Here is an 18807-nt window from a genome sequence, read left to right on the forward strand (position 1 = left end):
ATAATGTTACCTGTGACATAATTGTTTAATAACTTAGCTTGGTGTAACCATAAATTATATGTGCATTGGGGAAGAAAGCAATTGTTTCCAATTATATGTGATTTTCTACTAAACTTTTATTCCCATAATGAGTTCTTAATATAATCCTAAATCCATGCAGTTTTATAACCCAAAAACACGTAATAAAATCCATTTTTTCGTACTTTAAGAGTAGCTTAACTTGTTGCCTGAAAACTGATAAATCAACTAGAGGCGCATTTCAGCAATAAAACATGACTTCCTTGACATTGTCCTTGACTGCAGGCAAGTCTAACATCACTCTACCGCCGCCGCCCCTACTCGCAGAATCCCCTTCTGACATTTCACCTTCGATGTAGTAGCGAGCTCGAAAAGCAGCTAAGTGCGCATAATATGCAGGAGGAACTGCAAACAATAATCAATTTGTTTTTATTAAAATGATGATGATGACGGTAAAAGAATGATCAAAGGATTAGAGCTACATAGCAAATAGAGAGGATCTAACCTATTGATACTGAACGAGTGCACCTGGCATACCTGAATGTATTATAATAATAACAACGGTATAAGAATAAACGGATATACAAACCAAACAAATCGACTATAGGAAAGATGTTTGAGTGACGAAAATTACGTGTAACATAAGTTATTAGTCAAAGTCTGGAATCCATCAGCAGTGAAGTTGTTTTCATCAAACAGCATATGATAATGAGTAGGTCGACTGGTTCCCTGAGTCATAATTTTTCAATGATTAAATAAAATTGTAATAAATGAAATGCGTAATTGAATAATAACCCATAGCTGAGTCAAGCACAAAGTGATTATTACTTGAATTCCAGCATGACTGTTGAGGTAAAAATCGTGCTCCCAAGGGTGGCAAATTTTGGTGTCCACAACAGTACCTTTTAAAGGATTATACATAAAAATAATACTCTTAGTACAATGCAGAGCGTATAGAAATCCAATGTAACACATGGACATCATGTCGAAGGACATGAACCCAATTTGGTACAAAATAATCAAATGACAAAGTTCTTTCGGTGAAAATGTGAAACCTGGCAGTATATTTCCACTTTTGTCAGTTTGATCCCGTCTTCTGTGATCAGCAGGGAAGAAGCGAGTGTGATGTCGTTTCTGAACGACGACAAATGTAACTCGGGGCTGATAACCTGCCTGCAAGGAGGCGCAAGCCTGGGAATAACAAAAATTGTTACACACATACAACACGTGTATTTTGAAAAATACAAGTAAAAGAATACTAGTCACTTAGGTTATTGCAGCAAAAAATTTCTTCAGCAAGCCACACCTGTCTTATTGCATCCATCTCATGAAGCAAAACTTGACTGAACTGTCCCTCACTGACTCCATCTCTGCCAATGCAGGAATTGATATAATCAATCAAACGTTTTTAAAAAAATGATCATTGAATTATATTACATGTTTTGTTGAGACAGAATCCAACCTGTAGAATATAATCCTGTCAGGCTTCCGATTTGTTTTTTTGTAAAAGGCCATGAGCAGCTCCCTGTGAAAAAATTAAATGAGATTATCAATCAAGTTTCCCTCAAAAGTGGAAATGGAATTGCACGTTTATAATCACACTTACCTGATCATTCCACCAGGCACAATTCCCTTATTCGGAACCACAGTAGTTTTATAAAGATCCTGAATGATTTCTTGACGGTGCATCTGGGCAGAAACAATTGCTCTGTACTGTGTGACCAGAGGCCAATCTATGGATCCCACAACCTACAAAAATAATACACAGTAGAAAAAAAAGCTCCAGTATAAAACTTCAGTAAGGGAGGGAGAGAGAGAGAGAGAGACAAGTTGCTTACTGCAGCAATAGAGGGAGCTGAGTCTTCCCCTGGTTGTGGATGTGTTACATCAGCTCCTAAGATTAAAGTTGGCATATCAGATAAAAAGGGAATGTTATGGAGATCTGCATCACGTAACACCAGGTTTTTTCCACCAACCTGGACAATCAACAATTGCAAATTTATAATTTTGAAGCAATACAAAAAATTTATAGAAACAATACAGAGCTCCACATTTTTCAGGTTACCTTGACATTTATCTTGAGAGAAACATTTTCAAGATACTGCTTCTTCATCTGATAAGCATGATTTGGTAGACAGCACTGAGACACTATTCCTAGTTCTGTTTCACATTTCCGCTTTATTGTTCCTACAAGGAAACCAGTAAACAATGAAGAAACAAATCTTATAACTTGGATTTTGATTTGGGGTACACAGAACTTACCATAAGACCCCTTTGAGTCGGGTAAAATTATTATCAAAAGGTCAAGGTTCTTCCCCGTCTTCTTACACTTATCATGAAGTTCAGCAAGAGCTCTCTCTATTGCATTGGGTTGTGCTGAAATTATAGGAATTAGAGGCTCTCTCTTGAAAATCTGTCCAAATAAAAATTGATAAAACAATGTTGTTATGTTAAAATGCTCGTAAATCATGCAAAATAATCATGCAAGTATCTAAAGTATATCATACCATTCCCTTACTAACACACATGCTGATCAATTCAGCACAAAACTGAGATGGCACATCTCTGTTCACTCTTCTAGAAAAATTGATACAAGTCCAGTGTTGCACTGTCCCACCACCATACATTTTCTATAAAATATAGAAATATAAGAAAATGAAATAAGAAAATATAAAAAAAAATAATATTGTAAAGTAAAATAATATTCAACTTAATTAAAATAGTTGGCAAAGTAATTAATGTTAAATTGCAAATCAGTCATTATACTAAGTACAAAACACCCATTAAAATGAAACTTTTCACATTCATGTGCTAACCTTATTAATCATATTCCATGCACCCATCTGTGGGTTAACCATTTTTTCTTTTCCACTGTCATGATATTTCAGCTGCAAGAAAAGTAAAAACATCAGTTAATAAAGAGGAAGAAAAGCTACAAAATTATCTCAATTCTCAAGTAGGAATGCATATACCATTGGAGGTTGCAAGACTCGAGCATCAACCAATGGCAGATCCGCCGCTACACTAATCCCAAATTCCCGAGCATATTTGTCATTGTTAAAATTGTTCTGCCTGGCAATCTGATAGGTAACAAAATGCTGAATATTTGTGCACACCATCACATGACAATGATACAATACAATACAAAGCTACCTGTTTGATGTAGTTTTCCCTTTCTTGAGGACGCTGACAATTTGCCTTCAGAAGTGCAGTTACCTGAGTCTCAGTTAATCTCTTGGTATACCTCTGTCCAGAAGCAATCGAACAAACCTACAGCAAAATTAAAAAAAAAAAAGTAACCAGAAATGAAGACTATATAACAATGAACAGCATGCAAGTGTATAAACAATTAGTGTAAACAAGAGTATTAGTAAAAGAGATAAACCTCCATAGGCAAATAGGCAGGTTTTGCATCACTTCCAGCTTGGATAGCAGGAAGATTCAGATATCTCAATTGAATACCATATTTCTCATGAAAGTATTGAACAACTGATTTTTTTGTTGCATTGTCATCAAGAGTGAACCTAAGATGCAATAAAGTACAGAGACCAATAGTCAGTCATTACATTTAACGGCGAAAGTCAACAAAGATAATGGTACAAATTGAGTCATAATGAAAAACTGCTTACATTAACTCATATAAGGGCTCCTTTGAGATTCCAGTAACCTTGTAGCCTCTAATATTCTCATTGTTGCGAACTTCTACCTTGATCCCTCTTAAAGCTTTCTTAATCTAAATTCCCAGGCAAATAACAGATATAAGAGACAGTTCACAGTGAAAGAACAACAAATTTCTTGTGGAATATCACAGTTTGTTTCAGTTTCCCTCCGGTCTATTTTCACATACTCAAGTTATAGTACTCTATAGTCTATAGAAAACCAAATTTATGTAAAATGCCATTTAGGAAACAAACTTATATCCTGTATCTGTCTCCCAAGGAATTTTGCAAACTCGATGATTACAACAGAAAAAGTCCAATAATGAAATACCTTAACACGATCTTGGTCAGACAGACGCCTAGACAAGTCAAGATTAAAGTGTTTCTCAACAAAGTCAGTAACAAGAATTGGTTCATAGTAGGACCTTGCTGACACATCTGCAGAATAAGGATAGTCTGTTGTCACAGTAAGTTATTTAATGCACTTAGCATCAACAAGACCAAGAACAGCATGTAAACAAACTACTAAAAAGGGAAATAAGAAGCAAAACCAATATTAAGCGAAAGTCCCATCTGAGTGGGGCGAAGACTTTGATAATAACCCCTCCAGTATTCTATCCCACCACCAAGCGACCCTTGTTGCCCCAGCAATGGCGAAAAAAACGATCTCCCCGAAATATTATACCTACATACAGAACCAAAAAACACATACTATAGAACCTTTTGAGCTACAGAAATGGGAATGCAACACCAAAGATAGAGTGAAACCCACTTTTCGGATGGCAACGCACGCAAGGCAACATCAAGAGCTTGTATGGTATCTTGTGGAGTTTCCCGCTGCTGGCATCTAAGGAACTGGATAAGATTCTGAAGTTCCACCTTCGCAGCAAATCGGATCGTAATTTTAAACTCCCTTTCGCGTTTTTTGCTGCTCCATAAAAATAAAATGTGAAAAGAAAAACACAGAAAAACAAATAACTAGTTAGCATTTTCATAACATACATTCTCTACAACGATGAAATGAGCTGAAATATATAGTCAACAAAGTTTTCTAAGCACACACAAACCTGGCCGAACCAGAAGCAGAAGCAGAAGCAGCAGAAGAACCTTTGCGATCATCATCGGAAAGCTTGATGACGAAGTCCTGCGACTCAAACGGTAGCCGTCCAGCAGTGTAGAGGTTCTTATTACCGTCAAAAGCTGGAATGCGATTCCCGAGGTTCGTCTTAAGATACTTCGTCACCAGTAGGTTCACCAGAATTCTTCTAATGCTCTTAGCAGTTACCTCAGGAGTGATAGCAACCTGAAGAAACCAAATTAATTTTATGCATATTAATTCATGACACATTACATTAATTTCAAAATTCAACTCAGGCAAACAGAGTGAGAAAGAGTAAAGAGATTCAGAAAAGAGAAAAAATGGAAGAGAACTTTGAGAAGATTTTACTCACGTCGTAGTGGTGGAGATCACGATCAGCAACTTGAACCAGGAAGTGGTTCGCGCGAACCTGAATCTTCTGTCCAAGTGTTCCAAAACCTGGCCGTCTCGGAATCCGCAGTGCCTTCGACGACGACAGCGGCGCCGCCTGCTGCAATGCGAGCTTCTCAACGCCGGCAGTCACCGCCTCTGGCGCCATCGAGCTCGACGAGGAAGCAGAAGCAACAGCAGCGAGAGGAGGAGTCGAGGTGGACGAACCGATCGCCGGTCCCGGCGCAGCAGGAGGTGCAAATGGCACTGACGGACGAACAGCAGGAACGGATTGCGCCGGACCAGGTCCACGACCACGGCCGCGGCCTCTTCCGGCGGCGGAATCAGATGGAGAAGGTTTGTTACGATGGGACATTGTCGGAGAAGAAGGAAATGAAGGAAGGGGAAGCGGTTATAGAGATAGAGAGTGTAGGTGGCGAGTGGTTAGTAGTGACGATTGTGTGTTTTTATAGAGCGCACGGTTTTGGTGACAGAAGAGTCACACTAAACCGTACGAAACCGAAGAAACAGGGACGAGTGCTGTAGTGGCGAAGTTGGAAAACTTTTTGCTCCTGCTCTTATTTTATTTTCTTTTTATTTTCCCTCCCTCTCTTTTCCCTAGTGATAATGATTCAGTCGAATAAAATCAATAAATCGAAAATCACAAATCAAAGTTACTAATTAGTAATTAGTATATAATTCGACATTGGTAGCAATAATTATTATTATATTTAAATTTGGTTGTGTGTGTTGGTATTATTATTATATATGTTGAGGGGAATGTCACCTAACGGTGATGGCGAAGAAGGTGCACGCTCCCTGAGAAGTGAATGGCGTGTGGAGCAAGCTGAATAATAAACGAAGGGTGTAGTGAGAAGCGCGTGAGGTAAATGGATGAGGAAAATCAAGACAAAAACAGAAAACCGATAACATGAGCACATCAGGCGGCGGAGACGAGTGATTGCTTTAACATTTATTTCTGATTTTTTCAAATTCCTCAATCGTTTACACTTAACAGTTAAACACAACACTGCGGCCCCTGAGCTCCAGCTCCACCAATTTATATGGATTCCATGTTTCCATACAAAATTGAAACGAAAAACACAGGTCAACTTCTTCTAAGATTATAAGGTTGATGAACCCGAAAAATGATAATTTTATAGATTCCATTAAATATTTGTATTTGTTTTCTTAACACAAAAATGTTCTGTGCATGATTGTAAAAATTACGATATTACTTTTCTTAAGTGTTACAACACTTATTAGTTATTACTGTAATTAAATATTTTATTTTCTTTGAAAAAATATGTTTTTAAGCAAATAAAAAACGGGGGCCCATGGATGGAGTTGAAGAATAGAAACAAATTCCCATGCGCCGGATGCGCGTCCGTATAGTTGACAACTTCGTTAAGAAGGCATTGGCGTTTGAAGTTTGATTTTGGAAGCTTCGAAGAGAGAGAGATCGAGAGGCTGCTTAGTGCTTACATGGCAACTCCTTAATTTCATTGCTTTTTCATGGAAGCTCAAAAGAAAAGCCAAACTTGAACGTCAACAGACGTTCTACTTTTTCTTTTTTGATCATTATTCTATCCTGTTTGGGGAGGGAAGGTATTCCTTAATTCTGAGTATAATACATTTTAATTAAGGACTTTTTGTGAATAGAGATAAATATTTTAAGATTGACGAAAAATATTTTTAAAATGATACAATCATTAGGTACAGGATCACTTTGAAAAATAATATTTACACAAATTTTTATGCACATATTTTTTTCTATAAAAGACAATTGTTTTATGTTTTCATTTTTTATCAATTATTTTTAACACACAACACAAAAAATTATGTATATAGCATTACTCGATCCCATTATAATATGTTTAATATGAAAGTCATTAAAATTTCACTTTCTCTTTCAATTTGTTGTCCTCTTTATATTACTTTATGCGATTTAAAATTCCATTTTTATATCTTGAAATTAAAAAAAAAAAACAATTCGCTCCTATTTTTTATATTTCCACACGTTTGTGAAGTCATCATTGTAAAGTAACCTTGCGTCACGAGTCACAACCCAATAACCCGATTAAATTCTCATTTTGGTCCTGAGCGCGATTACTCGTTTTGGTCTTCGAAATTTAAAATTATCTATATTGGTTCTTCAGATTCAAGTTTGGACACCAATATGATCCCTCGACTTTTTCTGGCGATGACTAAACAAACGAAATGCTGAAATGACAGCTTCTTTGCCATGCTGGATGATGAGAAAATGATTTCGTTTATCCTTGACACCTAAACAATTCAGAATTGTCGTCGCTTTTTTATACGAAGAGAGAAGAAACGATGGAGACTCAAAATAAAATATTCTTTTTCTTTTCTACTTTCACTATTCTTCATTTTTGACTTGTTTGGACACTAAGAATAAACGACATCGTTTACTAATCATCCAATGTGACAGGGAGGGTGTCATCTTTATATCTAATCATTACCAGAAAGAGTTGAGGGATTATATTGGTGCCTGAACTTAAATTTGGAAGATTAGTATAAGTAATTTTGAATTTTAAGAACCAAATTGAGTAATTGCATGAATCTCAGAGACCAAAATGAGGATTTAGTCCCATAACCCGCAAGATGTGTGAATTATCTGCTACGAACTTATTAAGATCATGGATTAGGAATGAACCAAGCCTAATACATAAAACCACTAGTAACATGGAGGAGGACCACAATATGGCTGCTCTAACTGAAGAGGGGGGATGGGATATTCAATTCTTACAAGAACACTTTCAACAAGAAATCATTGAGATCATAGGTGCTAAGGGATCAGGTATGGAATATTTTATGGGATGGTAAATTCTCTATAGCTAGTGCCTAGAAGCCAATATGGGTCATTGCAGCGCGTTTATGGCTGAACATGTGGGGTGTCTGCATGGTCTTAGAACGGTTTGGGAGTTGGGATTTAAGAATATACTTCATTTTTTTGTTTGTTTTGGTATGAATTAAATATGTCATTGATCCGATTGAATAATAATTTGCACAAATACTAATTTATGCTTGGGAACTTGCTTTTGTTGTTATCATGAATTTCGTCTTTACTTGGATACACTACTACACATTATGTTGATACAAGTCAACGGAACATAACACATAATTACATAGATTTATGAAAATACTCTTATTATTATTATTGTGGGTTTATTTCTTTATTTATTAACTTACTTATCGATCAATTTGATGCTCAACAATCCCACTTGTAATTATATTGACTTTAATTTGTCTCTGATTGACCAGCCATTGTGGGTCATTTTATTCTGCTTGAAGTATGTCCAAGCATTGAGACCTTGCAGTAATAATGCTTATAATTTTAGCTCCAATGCAATTATATATATTATGCATAACAATATTAATACAAAACAAATAACTAAAATTGCTCTTTCATAGTAAAGAAGTTAAGGTTGATATATTAATGTGAACAAAAATAACACTGTCTGATAAACTTTCTAATACCCTGCAATACATAATGTATATTATATTAGTTAAAGTATTTATTATCTTAATTAATTTTATATTTATTTTTTTTGTATATATTTAATAACAAAAATAATATTTATTTTTAAATAGGTATACTTATTTTTTTTATTTGGGCTTACCTGGATGAACTGTATATGGATCTTTCAATTCATGAAAAAAAATAATACTGCTAGCAAATCTCTTAAAAACTAGGTTCATGTTTTGCATTATAAAAAGGATTAATGGTCATCAATAATTAATTTGGTGAAAATGTTTTTTTAAATAAATTAAAAGAATTATTATTTATGTATCTGGCTCTCATAATATGTTGTAATCCAATTTGAGGAGGATGGATATGGTGGAATTGTATTTTGTATAAATCAGGCAGAAATATATTTTATATTAGTGGGCATTTACAGGAACCAAATGGAGAGATACATTGTTATATGGGCGATTTGGTGAGTGGTGAGTCAAAAGGAGATGTATTCCTGGTTGGGTTGTAAATGTCCTTACAATTTGTCCTAGAAGAGATGGGCAAAAAACATGTAAAAACGATGGTTGATAATAAATACATTGTAAAGTAGGTACATAGGATGGATACAAATTGGGAGTTGAGATTTTAAGAAACAAGACAAGCAGCATAAAGACACATATTCCGTAACACAAATGTCTAGTTTCAAGGAGAAAGTGAATACAAGTCAAGAAAGGAGCGAAAATCAAGGACAATAATTGAAGACCATAGATGGAATATATTGGCTTTTTATGCAGGAGAGGTGATAGAAGAGCACAACCAAAGAAGATTCCAACCAACATATTACATTTGAAGATTGATTTGATTTTGTGTGTATTGTATAATTATTGATTTGACGAATTTGACTATTAATCCCATGTATTTCCCTCATTTCATAGTATCATGCATCATGTTCTCTACTGATGTATTATGCCCAAAAAGTTAAAATGTTTCATGAATTGCTCTCGAATTGATGATTATATGCAGTAATTAAGAATTTCAACTTATTATAGACACATCAGATTAGGCAGAATACCTATTTTTTATTCTTTCAATTTTGTACCTTAAAACTAAGATACTTGTTAGCGAAAAATTTCATATTTTTCATAGTATGACTCAAAAACTCTAGTAACCCATAATCATCATGACCACTGACCTGGTCTTAAGAAACCTACGTTGAGGAATTCAAAAGATAAATGCCTGTTATAAAGCAGCATTGAACATTCTAAATTGAACTCTCGATGTGTATACATGAAAAGGGTCTTAATCACCCCAATTGAAGCATTTTGCTTAATACAGCATTTCCAGTTCTTCGAAATACTATAATGGTAAATAAATGAGTTAATGCCTAGGGGGCAAGAAGATTGTGAATGTGGTGAATCACCTACCGTAACATACCTTCGAATTTAGTGCTGTTACGATGTTTCTTTTGGGTCATTTAGCATTGAAGGTGACATGAAGAAATTTAGATGTAAAATTTAGTCATATTTCACTTTTCGCTTCTTGAAGTACCTATCACTCAATGGAATACTACGAATTTTAAACCACTTGCTGAAATTCCAAATGTACTCATTCAACTACTAAGTTTATCGTGATCTCTCCAAAAGAACACATTTCAAGAAAAAGAAAAACTACGTAACATGGTAATTACACAAAAGAAAAAGAAAAAGAAAAACTATATAATCATATTGAAAAAATTGACAAGATGATAATACACACATTCCTCGTGCATGGGAAGGAACTATACTCAAACCTCAAATCATGCAAACAAAAAAGCCGTTGACACATACAACACCACAAGCACATTCAACTAGCAGCAGTAGTACACAATATACAACGCATTCGAGGGGCACCCAATTCGGCTTCTTCATCCTCTTCCTCCTCCTCCTCCTCCTCCTCATCCATATAATCATTGTAATCATCATATGTTTCTCGGGAATTGCTCTTAATCTCTTTCTTGCTATTATTACTAGTGTACGACGAATCCGTGAGACAAGTTGTGTGGTAAGCATGACAACAAAAGAAAGCAATGACTGAAACATTCTGTATAGAGAAAGGATCAAAACATATACAACATCTTCCACCTCCCCTGGTCTTTGACTTCACTTCCATGTTTCTCAGACCAAGGGATTTTGAAGAATCATGAGTATCACTATTTTTGATTCGTGGCTCGTCTTCTTCACTACCTAAAGAAATTCCATGCCGTGCCTCCTTGTAGTACTTGATTAAAAGGTTGACACAGTCCGCCTATTCAGTGAGATATTGTAAGGTATCAAGTTCATGAGATTCTAGAATTTTCCTTTCTGCTTAGTGAAGGATGAGGAGTGAAGAGGAAAAACAAACCTTAAGGATATCATTGCACCCATGTCTAAGCGAAGTTTCAGTCCTGTAATCAGTGATAATTTTAACCAGCCGATCCCTGAGCCTGTAGAAAAGCAAACAGAATTAAAGTTTTGCAAACATGCAGCATATAACCAGAAATAGTGAGAAAGGTAGTCCCTAATTAATGAGAACTACAAATACTAATACTTTTACCTGCATATGTTCTATGATTAGATAATGTAATATGCCTTAAACCACATCTATTACTTGCCGACGTATTTTCAACCCATTGAAAACCTTATGTGTACCAACAATTTGCCTATGTATGTTCCATGATTGCTGTTACATTAAATCACCTTTATAATTTTATTACTTACCGAGGTATTTCCAACCCATTGGGAACCTTATTTACAATGTAGAGGGGATCAAGATTTCCAACTGTGTGCTCCAATAGCATGCCCACCTGTTGTTCAAAAAACCACGTTCAGAGTAGGCTGAGAAAGAGCAGGATATTTAAAAGCAACAAATTATTTTAGAGGGAACAAATTATTCTAAAAGCAACAAAACAGGCCCATATTTAAATGCACAATCCAGTTATCATGATATACCATTTCAGGCTTGTCAATGCATTGCTTGATTAATTCTTCCCAGAGTTCATCATCATTCTGCATAGTGACAAACTCTACAGCCTGTATAACAAAAAACCACCTCAAACTTAATCCCTAAATCTCTGATTCAAGATTCAGAAAACCACTTCAATAAAGAAAGAGAAACACCTCCTTAATGTCCCCCAGTTTATTTATAATAACTGCTAGGGCTTGCTTTGAGTTTCCCATCCTTCCTAAGATGAAAACTTGCTCCTTCAGTAGCTCTTTTTTAGTGCAAATTTCATAGGCCTGAAAAGATGAATTGAGAATTTGATTCACATGTGAATGCATACATACAATGGTCAAAGTTGCCATTGGTTCACCACAAACCTTCTCAAGAGTATAGTGCTGGCTGCTATGTAGAAAAGGTAGCAGCATCTTTGGATCATAATCTGCATAGAGTTCTACCTATGCACATAAGACCAAAAAAACCAGATTATTGAAGGTCATAGAACGTAACTTTTAATTGCATTCAGCACATACGAACCATTATTCATGTTAAGCAGCACAAAACAAATATCATAACAACCAGGCACTATTTGAAGATAAATGCGGAAAAGCCCATCACCGAAATGCATATGGTATATGAATATGGGTATGGTATTACAATTGAAGCACATAATGAAGTAGCCGGATTATCACAAAGAAATGCATTACAAAAGCAGGGCATGGCTAGAGTCTGTTAAAACCTAAAAGGTTGCAAACACAAATTTGCAGCAATAAGGTTCACCTTAGCTCCCAAACAAAAGGAAGCCTGCAATGCTTAAATGAAAGGAAAATAGCCTACCTGTATATCATGAAAGTCTTTCCCAGCATGCGGATTTACTTCAAATAGTGAATGGAGATACAAATGTAAAAAGTATCTGCAGTCACACTTAACATCAGCATTTAGAAGTTGCTTCACAACTTCTTGTGGACTTATTAAGTCCCTATGCTGGATCAATAAAGGAACTGCACGCTTGCAATCCAACATCATCAATTGGACAACCTGAACAAGAAGCAAAAGTAAACAAGTAACAGTCCATTTATCAGTTAATGAGAACAAAAACAAGATAGAACATGAAAATATGTCCATCTTCAAGAAGAAGATCAATCTACTTTTTTAACCCTATAAATGTCTGAGAAATGTTCAATCTCAATCCACAATTATTGCAAACATTTTTGCTCAAGATTCTAATATATTACACTGAAGCTTGTAAATGAAACTCATCGGATGCTGCGATAGAATGCCAACAAAGATGAGAAATATGATTTTGCACATCAGAGAATACCACAAAATCATATAAAAACATGAAATTTGAAGATCAATTGCTACAAAGTATAATTTTACCTTTTCATGGATTGAATCTTGTAGGTTATATTTATCAATGAAATCAAAGAGTTCTGGTTTCATAAGCTGAAATTTCAAATAAAAGAAAAAGAAACAAGAAAAGGGAAGTGAATTAACAGTCAAAACAAAATAGACTAAAGACTATTTATCCTACTATGAAAGCATTTGAATGATATTTAATTAATTTAATAGCTGCCTGAACACTGGAAAAATTAATCAGAAAACGTACATCAGCATAAAATGAAAATGCTTTATCATATTGCCCAGCAATAACATACAACTCTGCCAATGCCTGACAAAGAACAAGTACAAGTTAATGTCCAAAATGGTCAAAAAGATTCAAAGAAGAAAAATATAATAATCAGGCTAACCTCCTTGAGCGAATCGGTCATGGATGAAGTATTGAGCTGAGGTTCAATGGCTGAAATTACAGGTAACGCAGAATAAATTACAGATGGCCATGATTTCACAGTGGACAAGAGATCCTTATGATAAGATGCATTTGTAGCCAATGCCACAAGGGCAACCTGTAGAACCAAAATCAAAATCAAAGTTTTTGGTCCCACATCAGTTCAAAACAGATACCACGTAAGCACATTAGTTTTGAAAGCGACTGCTTTGTTTTAGCCTACCTCATAAGCAGTATCACGTAGTCTAGGGTTTTCTGTTGGCATGTAAGGAACCAAAACAGGGAGTTGACGAAGGTGGGCAAAGTGAAATACCCATCTGTTGAATACATTCCATCAGTAACTGAATAACAAATCACAAACTGCAAACAAAACTACTAATGCCATGCAGTACCTCTCCCATGCTGAAGCTGATCCTCGCAGCAACTTGGGACATAGAGAAGCTGCTTCACCATATTTTCGTTCCACAATCAAATGATCTAGGTACCTCGATCCTACCTGCAAAGATAGTAGTAAAAATGAAAATTTAAGTCTTAATTAGCTAAAAAATGGGCAAATTCTGCAGAAGGTAACAATTCATTGACCAAGACATGTAATACATGACATATGGTATGGCTTTTCTATAGAAACAAATATTAAAATGAGATGAAAAACAGAACACCAATCAAGCTTCAATATTAAAGAAATCAATTTTATACATGCAATGTTAATTAACTAAATGGGCAGATATAGAGATTGCATTTCATTTTCTTTTGAGCTTGCATCTTGAGTGTATAATATTATGTAGTATTATTGGGAGCAAAATAAATTATGAAAAAGTAAAAGATTTACTGAGAAACAGAACATTTGAAGAACCTTCAGATACATGCAATCAACATAAACAAGTGCCTTCAGCAGCATATATGTATGTCCTTATTCCAGTTATGTTCTATGTTATTCTACATTTTTACACATCCAACTTTAATTATTATAAAAAGATTTGAAAAATCTCTACCTCATCAAGTAGTTCACTGCGTCCCTGACCAGATTCAACTGCAGCCAAAGCTTTTTCATGCCACCCATGCTGAAGAAGCCAAGCAATATGATCTTCCGTATCCCTGATTATTAAAATGCATAAACTTCTATCCAAATTTTAATTTACTATTTTTTACTAGGTATAGAATCTTATAGCACAAACTTCACATTTTAAACATAATATAAAGTGTTTCAGCGAAGTTTGATCCAGGACAAACTTAGTTTGCTTTGACTTGAATGTTCAACAGTTCAAGTCCTTTGAGGGTAGTGATGAATGAAGTAATTTGCTCACAGTGCTAATGGCAATAACAGCTTACATTGAAGGGGAAGTGAGTTATTGGCTGAAAACCAAAAAAAATATATTTTAAAGAAGGATTGTATTCCTTTGGCAATTGTTAAATTGAAGAATCTCACACAGAGGACAGCAATATTTAGTAGGCACCATGAGACTTCAACTGTTATTAATAAAAAGATTAACCAATGATGTTCCTGATAATATCATTGACAACATCAATATGTGAAACAGAATGGTCGGTACATTCTTCCGTGCCAACCAGTCAGCTGGCAAGTCAAGGTGACATGTTTACCATCTTTTTTATGGTGAATGGTGATGATAATTCAATGTGAATGCATCAAAACTTGATAACATCAAATAAGGATAAAGAAACTAAAAGTAACCTTGGCTTTGCAATAACTACATCTTTTGGGGATACAATATAGTAAAGTGGTTCATCACCTGCAGCCCACTGACCACCAGCATAGCTGCTACCTACATGTGAATGAAAACAAATATTTTGAGGTAGAACTACTCCATTCTGAAAACACAAACCTAAACAACACTAACCAAACTTTAACCTGAGAAAGGAGCATGAGCAAGAGAATAGTCTTTCGCCTTGTAATGCTCAAACCCATGTACCGGTAGAGCATCAGTTGAAAGTTCATCATTATTCCATGATACTATTCTAACTTCTGGCCTTTGTGCATTGCCCTGTTGAAAATTATATTTATTTGCCTTACAAACATAGCAAAGCTCCAAATTAAATGAGGAGGACAACATAAGTACACCTCACTTCTCTTCTATTCTAAAACATGCAACATGGAATTATGTGTTATATGTTAAACACATAATTAATTTATTTATTCATCACGTAATTAAATGCAGCTAACAATATGCAATTATGTGTTAAAACACTCTCTACAGAAGCAAATTATGCAAGTTAGGAATTGAATTACAAAAAATATTAATTAAAATGATATATACCCTCAATAAGTTTGGTACTGTACCTTATCCAATATTATAAAGAAATGTAAGATTTTCCAATTAAGCCAGTTCATTATTTTATACATCACATAAAAATAAAATAAATTCCAAACTTCCAATATATCAAAGTATTGTGGACCAGAATGATAAGTGTAAATTGAAATTCTAAAAAACAGCTCCCTTTATTTTAAGTGAGAATGCAGAAGAATGAACTCAGATTAATGGTTATAGCTTATAAGAGGTAAAAGAAAGGAACGAGCATTAAGTTAGAGTTTCGATTTTTCCATCATATGAAACGAATATATATTACCTGCCGCGAAGGAGCGGTACTACTAAAATCCTTATTTTCATCTTCCTCTCCAGGAATATAAGCTAGAACTACCAATACATCACCAAAGGGGGCAATGCCTGATATGAAATAGCCAGTCTGAAAGGATGCCATAATATCAACCTGTACCATACCAGACAAAGGAACTTGCCTGTATGTCCCATTGGCTGCTTTATGGTTATTTGTCCTTAGAGAAACAATTTTCACAGATGTTCCCCAGCCAATAACCAAGAGGGTGTCATCCTGTAAGCATCAAACAGATATTAAGTTACAACTTGCAACATTTTTTCTCAAGTAAAGATGCAATAACAAATGAAATAATGCTACTGCTGATATTCAAACTTCAAAGCAGTTAAACAAGTCTTCAATCATAGCAGTGGACTCTGCTTGCCAGCATGATATAACCCAATAGCATTCCAACATGAATTGTTGACAAACCTGCCAAACCAAGTGAGGACGCAGAAGCTCAGGACGTGGGCTTCCTCGCGGTCTTTCGATAAATGTTATACGCTGGTCATTGGCAGTATCATAAACCTTCACCCCTGCATCATTTGCCCAAGCAACAAGACTTGTTCTCCATGTCACAGCATGTATTGGGCCTTCCCCGGTATGCAAAACCTTTATTTTTTGTTGGATGTGGGGAGATCGTTAGGTATAGGGCAGGGTATTTATTTAGCTGACAAACCAAAAAGTAACATTGAGAGATAGATGAAAAGGTTAAAATGATCTTACAAACCTGGTCACGATAGCCCAACCATTTCTTCGAATTTAAATACAAATGACCTGCTAAACCACCAGCAACAAATCTCCTAGACGCATTCCTTGCATATTCTGGGTCCAATGCAATCGCTTTCATTGGTCGTTGGTACTCGAATTTCATTTTCTCATCGGTGAAGAGACTGTTTATAACAACTGATCCATCATCAGAACAGCTTCCAATAAATTCCCCTTCTATGTCAAAGCTAAGGTCGTTGACAACGGAAGCATGGGCGGCAAATTCTTTCACCTGCAACAAGTGGCTCTAACAAATTAAAAAATAGCAACACCACAATCATCCAAGCATTCTGCCATCACTATCAGATGACAAGTGACAACAGCTAACTAAAAACCTAGCTATCATAAAAATACTTTTAATTTGAGAAACCTAGCTATCATAAATTTATCCGAATATGCGGCACAAACTTCAAAACCAGTATATTGATGGACATCGAACACAAGAACTAATTGTATTCAGTATTCACCCTCGAATTCGATCTATCCAGGTCCAATTTGAGCAATAAGAGCTCGAATTCACACAGGCTGAAGCAGTAAATTAGGTTAGGAACAAAGTGCGACAACTACAAAAAAAAAAGGGTAGTAGTGAACCTGATTGCCGAGAAAATCGAGGATGTGAACAGTGCCGCCCTGAGTGCCGAGCGCGATCATCCGCTCGGCGACGGCGATGCATGACGCAGCATCGGTGGCAAGCATCGTAGGTATGCTCCCTCCCATTCTCTGGTACTTAAGCCGTGGCTCCTCTTCATCTTCTTCTTCCTCCTCCTCTTCTTCGTCTTCTTCAACTTCTTCCTCTTCCTCTTCTTCTCTCTCGTCGTCTCCATCTACACCGTTCTCTGACGGAATCGGAGCCATTCGGATGGTTATCCCCGGCTGCCTCGTGGTTCTGGACTTCTTTTCTCCTCCGATGAGAGAACGGATCTGTTTGGTTGCAGCAGAAAATATTTTCCCTTCCTCCTTTCTCTGAGAAAATCCCCGTTCTTATTTTTACTATTTTGTTATGTTATATATATTCTTCTTAATTGTGGTTGAAATGGAAAATTGTCGTTGAAGTTGAATGGTGAATCAAAGGGGGGAAAGTGGGAAGTGATGAATGGAAGGTTCGTGAATAGAAAATGCTTAGAAACGGTGCTTAGCTAGCTAACTAGCATTAGTAGGAGTACTGTAGTAGTTAGGGTGATTAATTAACGGGGTAAACGACAAAGGATAGAACTCAAGGGTGTTGTAATTTTGTGCTGTGCTAGTGAGAAGCAATTTTTTATTTATTTTTTGCGGTGCAGACTTGCAGTCCTTTTTATTGATTTTTTCCTCCTTTTTTTTTTTTTGTGAGTTTTTCGTGGACAGGGCCTAAGCCCACAAATAAACCAGCACACACCTCCTCAGGCTCCCTTCTAAATTTGGTGCATGGTGCTTGGTGCATTCAATGGAGGTCGTGGGCTTTATTATGTTAGACAAAGATGAGTTTCGGCCTTTGTTTGTAAATGTAAATGAGTAAAAATGGATTTAATAGTCCAATTAACAAATTTTCATTAAACCAATTTGGATTGGTAGATTGATTAATTCACTCGTCTGTTTAAATAAATGTCTGGAGTTTGAATCGCATTTTGTACATACAGCAACTCATTAGCCAATAATAAACCCTTACTCAAATCTACGAAGACTTTGTCTTTGAATCAATTAGTAAATTCTTTCAACATACCTAATAAAATTATCTAATAAAATAGATTAAAATATAAACACATAAAATTATGAATAAAACCCAAGTTTGCAAGCATCGAAGCATACATTTTTGTCAAAAATGAGTGACTATGGTATTAGAATTACCTCTAACTGTGTAGTAGATCTTGAATTATTTCTGATCTCTGACAAGTAGTTCCTTAACTTTTTGTATTGTTCTTTCTCATTACCAATGATCATCTCTCTTACCTCTTTTACATCTTTATAAATCATCTTTAGATATATAGTTAGGTCAAACTATTTTCTCATAAAATCTATGACCTCATAAGTAGTCATGTGTAGATGGATGGTCATCTTTTTCTCCATTTTTTTGTTGATCAAGTGTTGA

At 35.6% G+C, this 18807-nt stretch overlaps 2 protein-coding genes across 2 annotated transcripts; both read right to left on the minus strand.

Annotated features, from left to right (window-relative positions):
• Positions 1-91: 91 nt before the first annotated feature.
• Positions 92-5746, minus strand: LOC107476447 (protein argonaute 5). The gene is made up of 22 exons (XM_016096261.3): positions 5129-5746; positions 4745-4980; positions 4450-4605; positions 4229-4362; positions 4009-4115; positions 3648-3751; positions 3404-3542; positions 3172-3288; positions 2991-3098; positions 2835-2906; positions 2526-2648; positions 2281-2431; positions 2084-2205; positions 1857-1994; positions 1625-1767; positions 1481-1543; positions 1325-1388; positions 1074-1209; positions 847-920; positions 653-747; positions 524-555; positions 92-423 (listed from the first exon to the last, which is right to left on the minus strand). The coding sequence occupies exons 1-22, from the start codon at positions 5519-5521 to the stop codon at positions 260-262; spliced, it is 2871 nt and encodes a 956-aa protein (XP_015951747.1). The 5' UTR covers positions 5522-5746; the 3' UTR covers positions 92-259.
• A 4441-nt stretch (positions 5747-10187) lies between these two features.
• Positions 10188-17870, minus strand: LOC107476448 (vacuolar protein sorting-associated protein 41 homolog). The gene is made up of 19 exons (XM_016096262.3): positions 17334-17870; positions 16705-16974; positions 16407-16586; positions 15951-16211; positions 15235-15367; positions 15058-15148; positions 14360-14462; positions 13760-13863; positions 13591-13684; positions 13330-13485; positions 13188-13250; positions 12959-13024; positions 12416-12616; positions 11959-12036; positions 11758-11877; positions 11590-11670; positions 11359-11444; positions 11003-11084; positions 10188-10906 (listed from the first exon to the last, which is right to left on the minus strand). The coding sequence occupies exons 1-19, from the start codon at positions 17595-17597 to the stop codon at positions 10466-10468; spliced, it is 2874 nt and encodes a 957-aa protein (XP_015951748.1). The 5' UTR covers positions 17598-17870; the 3' UTR covers positions 10188-10465.
• Between the last annotated feature and the right edge of the window lie 937 nt (positions 17871-18807).

Source organism: Arachis duranensis, chromosome 3, assembly GCF_000817695.3.
Source record: "Arachis duranensis cultivar V14167 chromosome 3, aradu.V14167.gnm2.J7QH, whole genome shotgun sequence".
NCBI classification, from domain to species: domain Eukaryota; kingdom Viridiplantae; phylum Streptophyta; class Magnoliopsida; order Fabales; family Fabaceae; genus Arachis; species Arachis duranensis.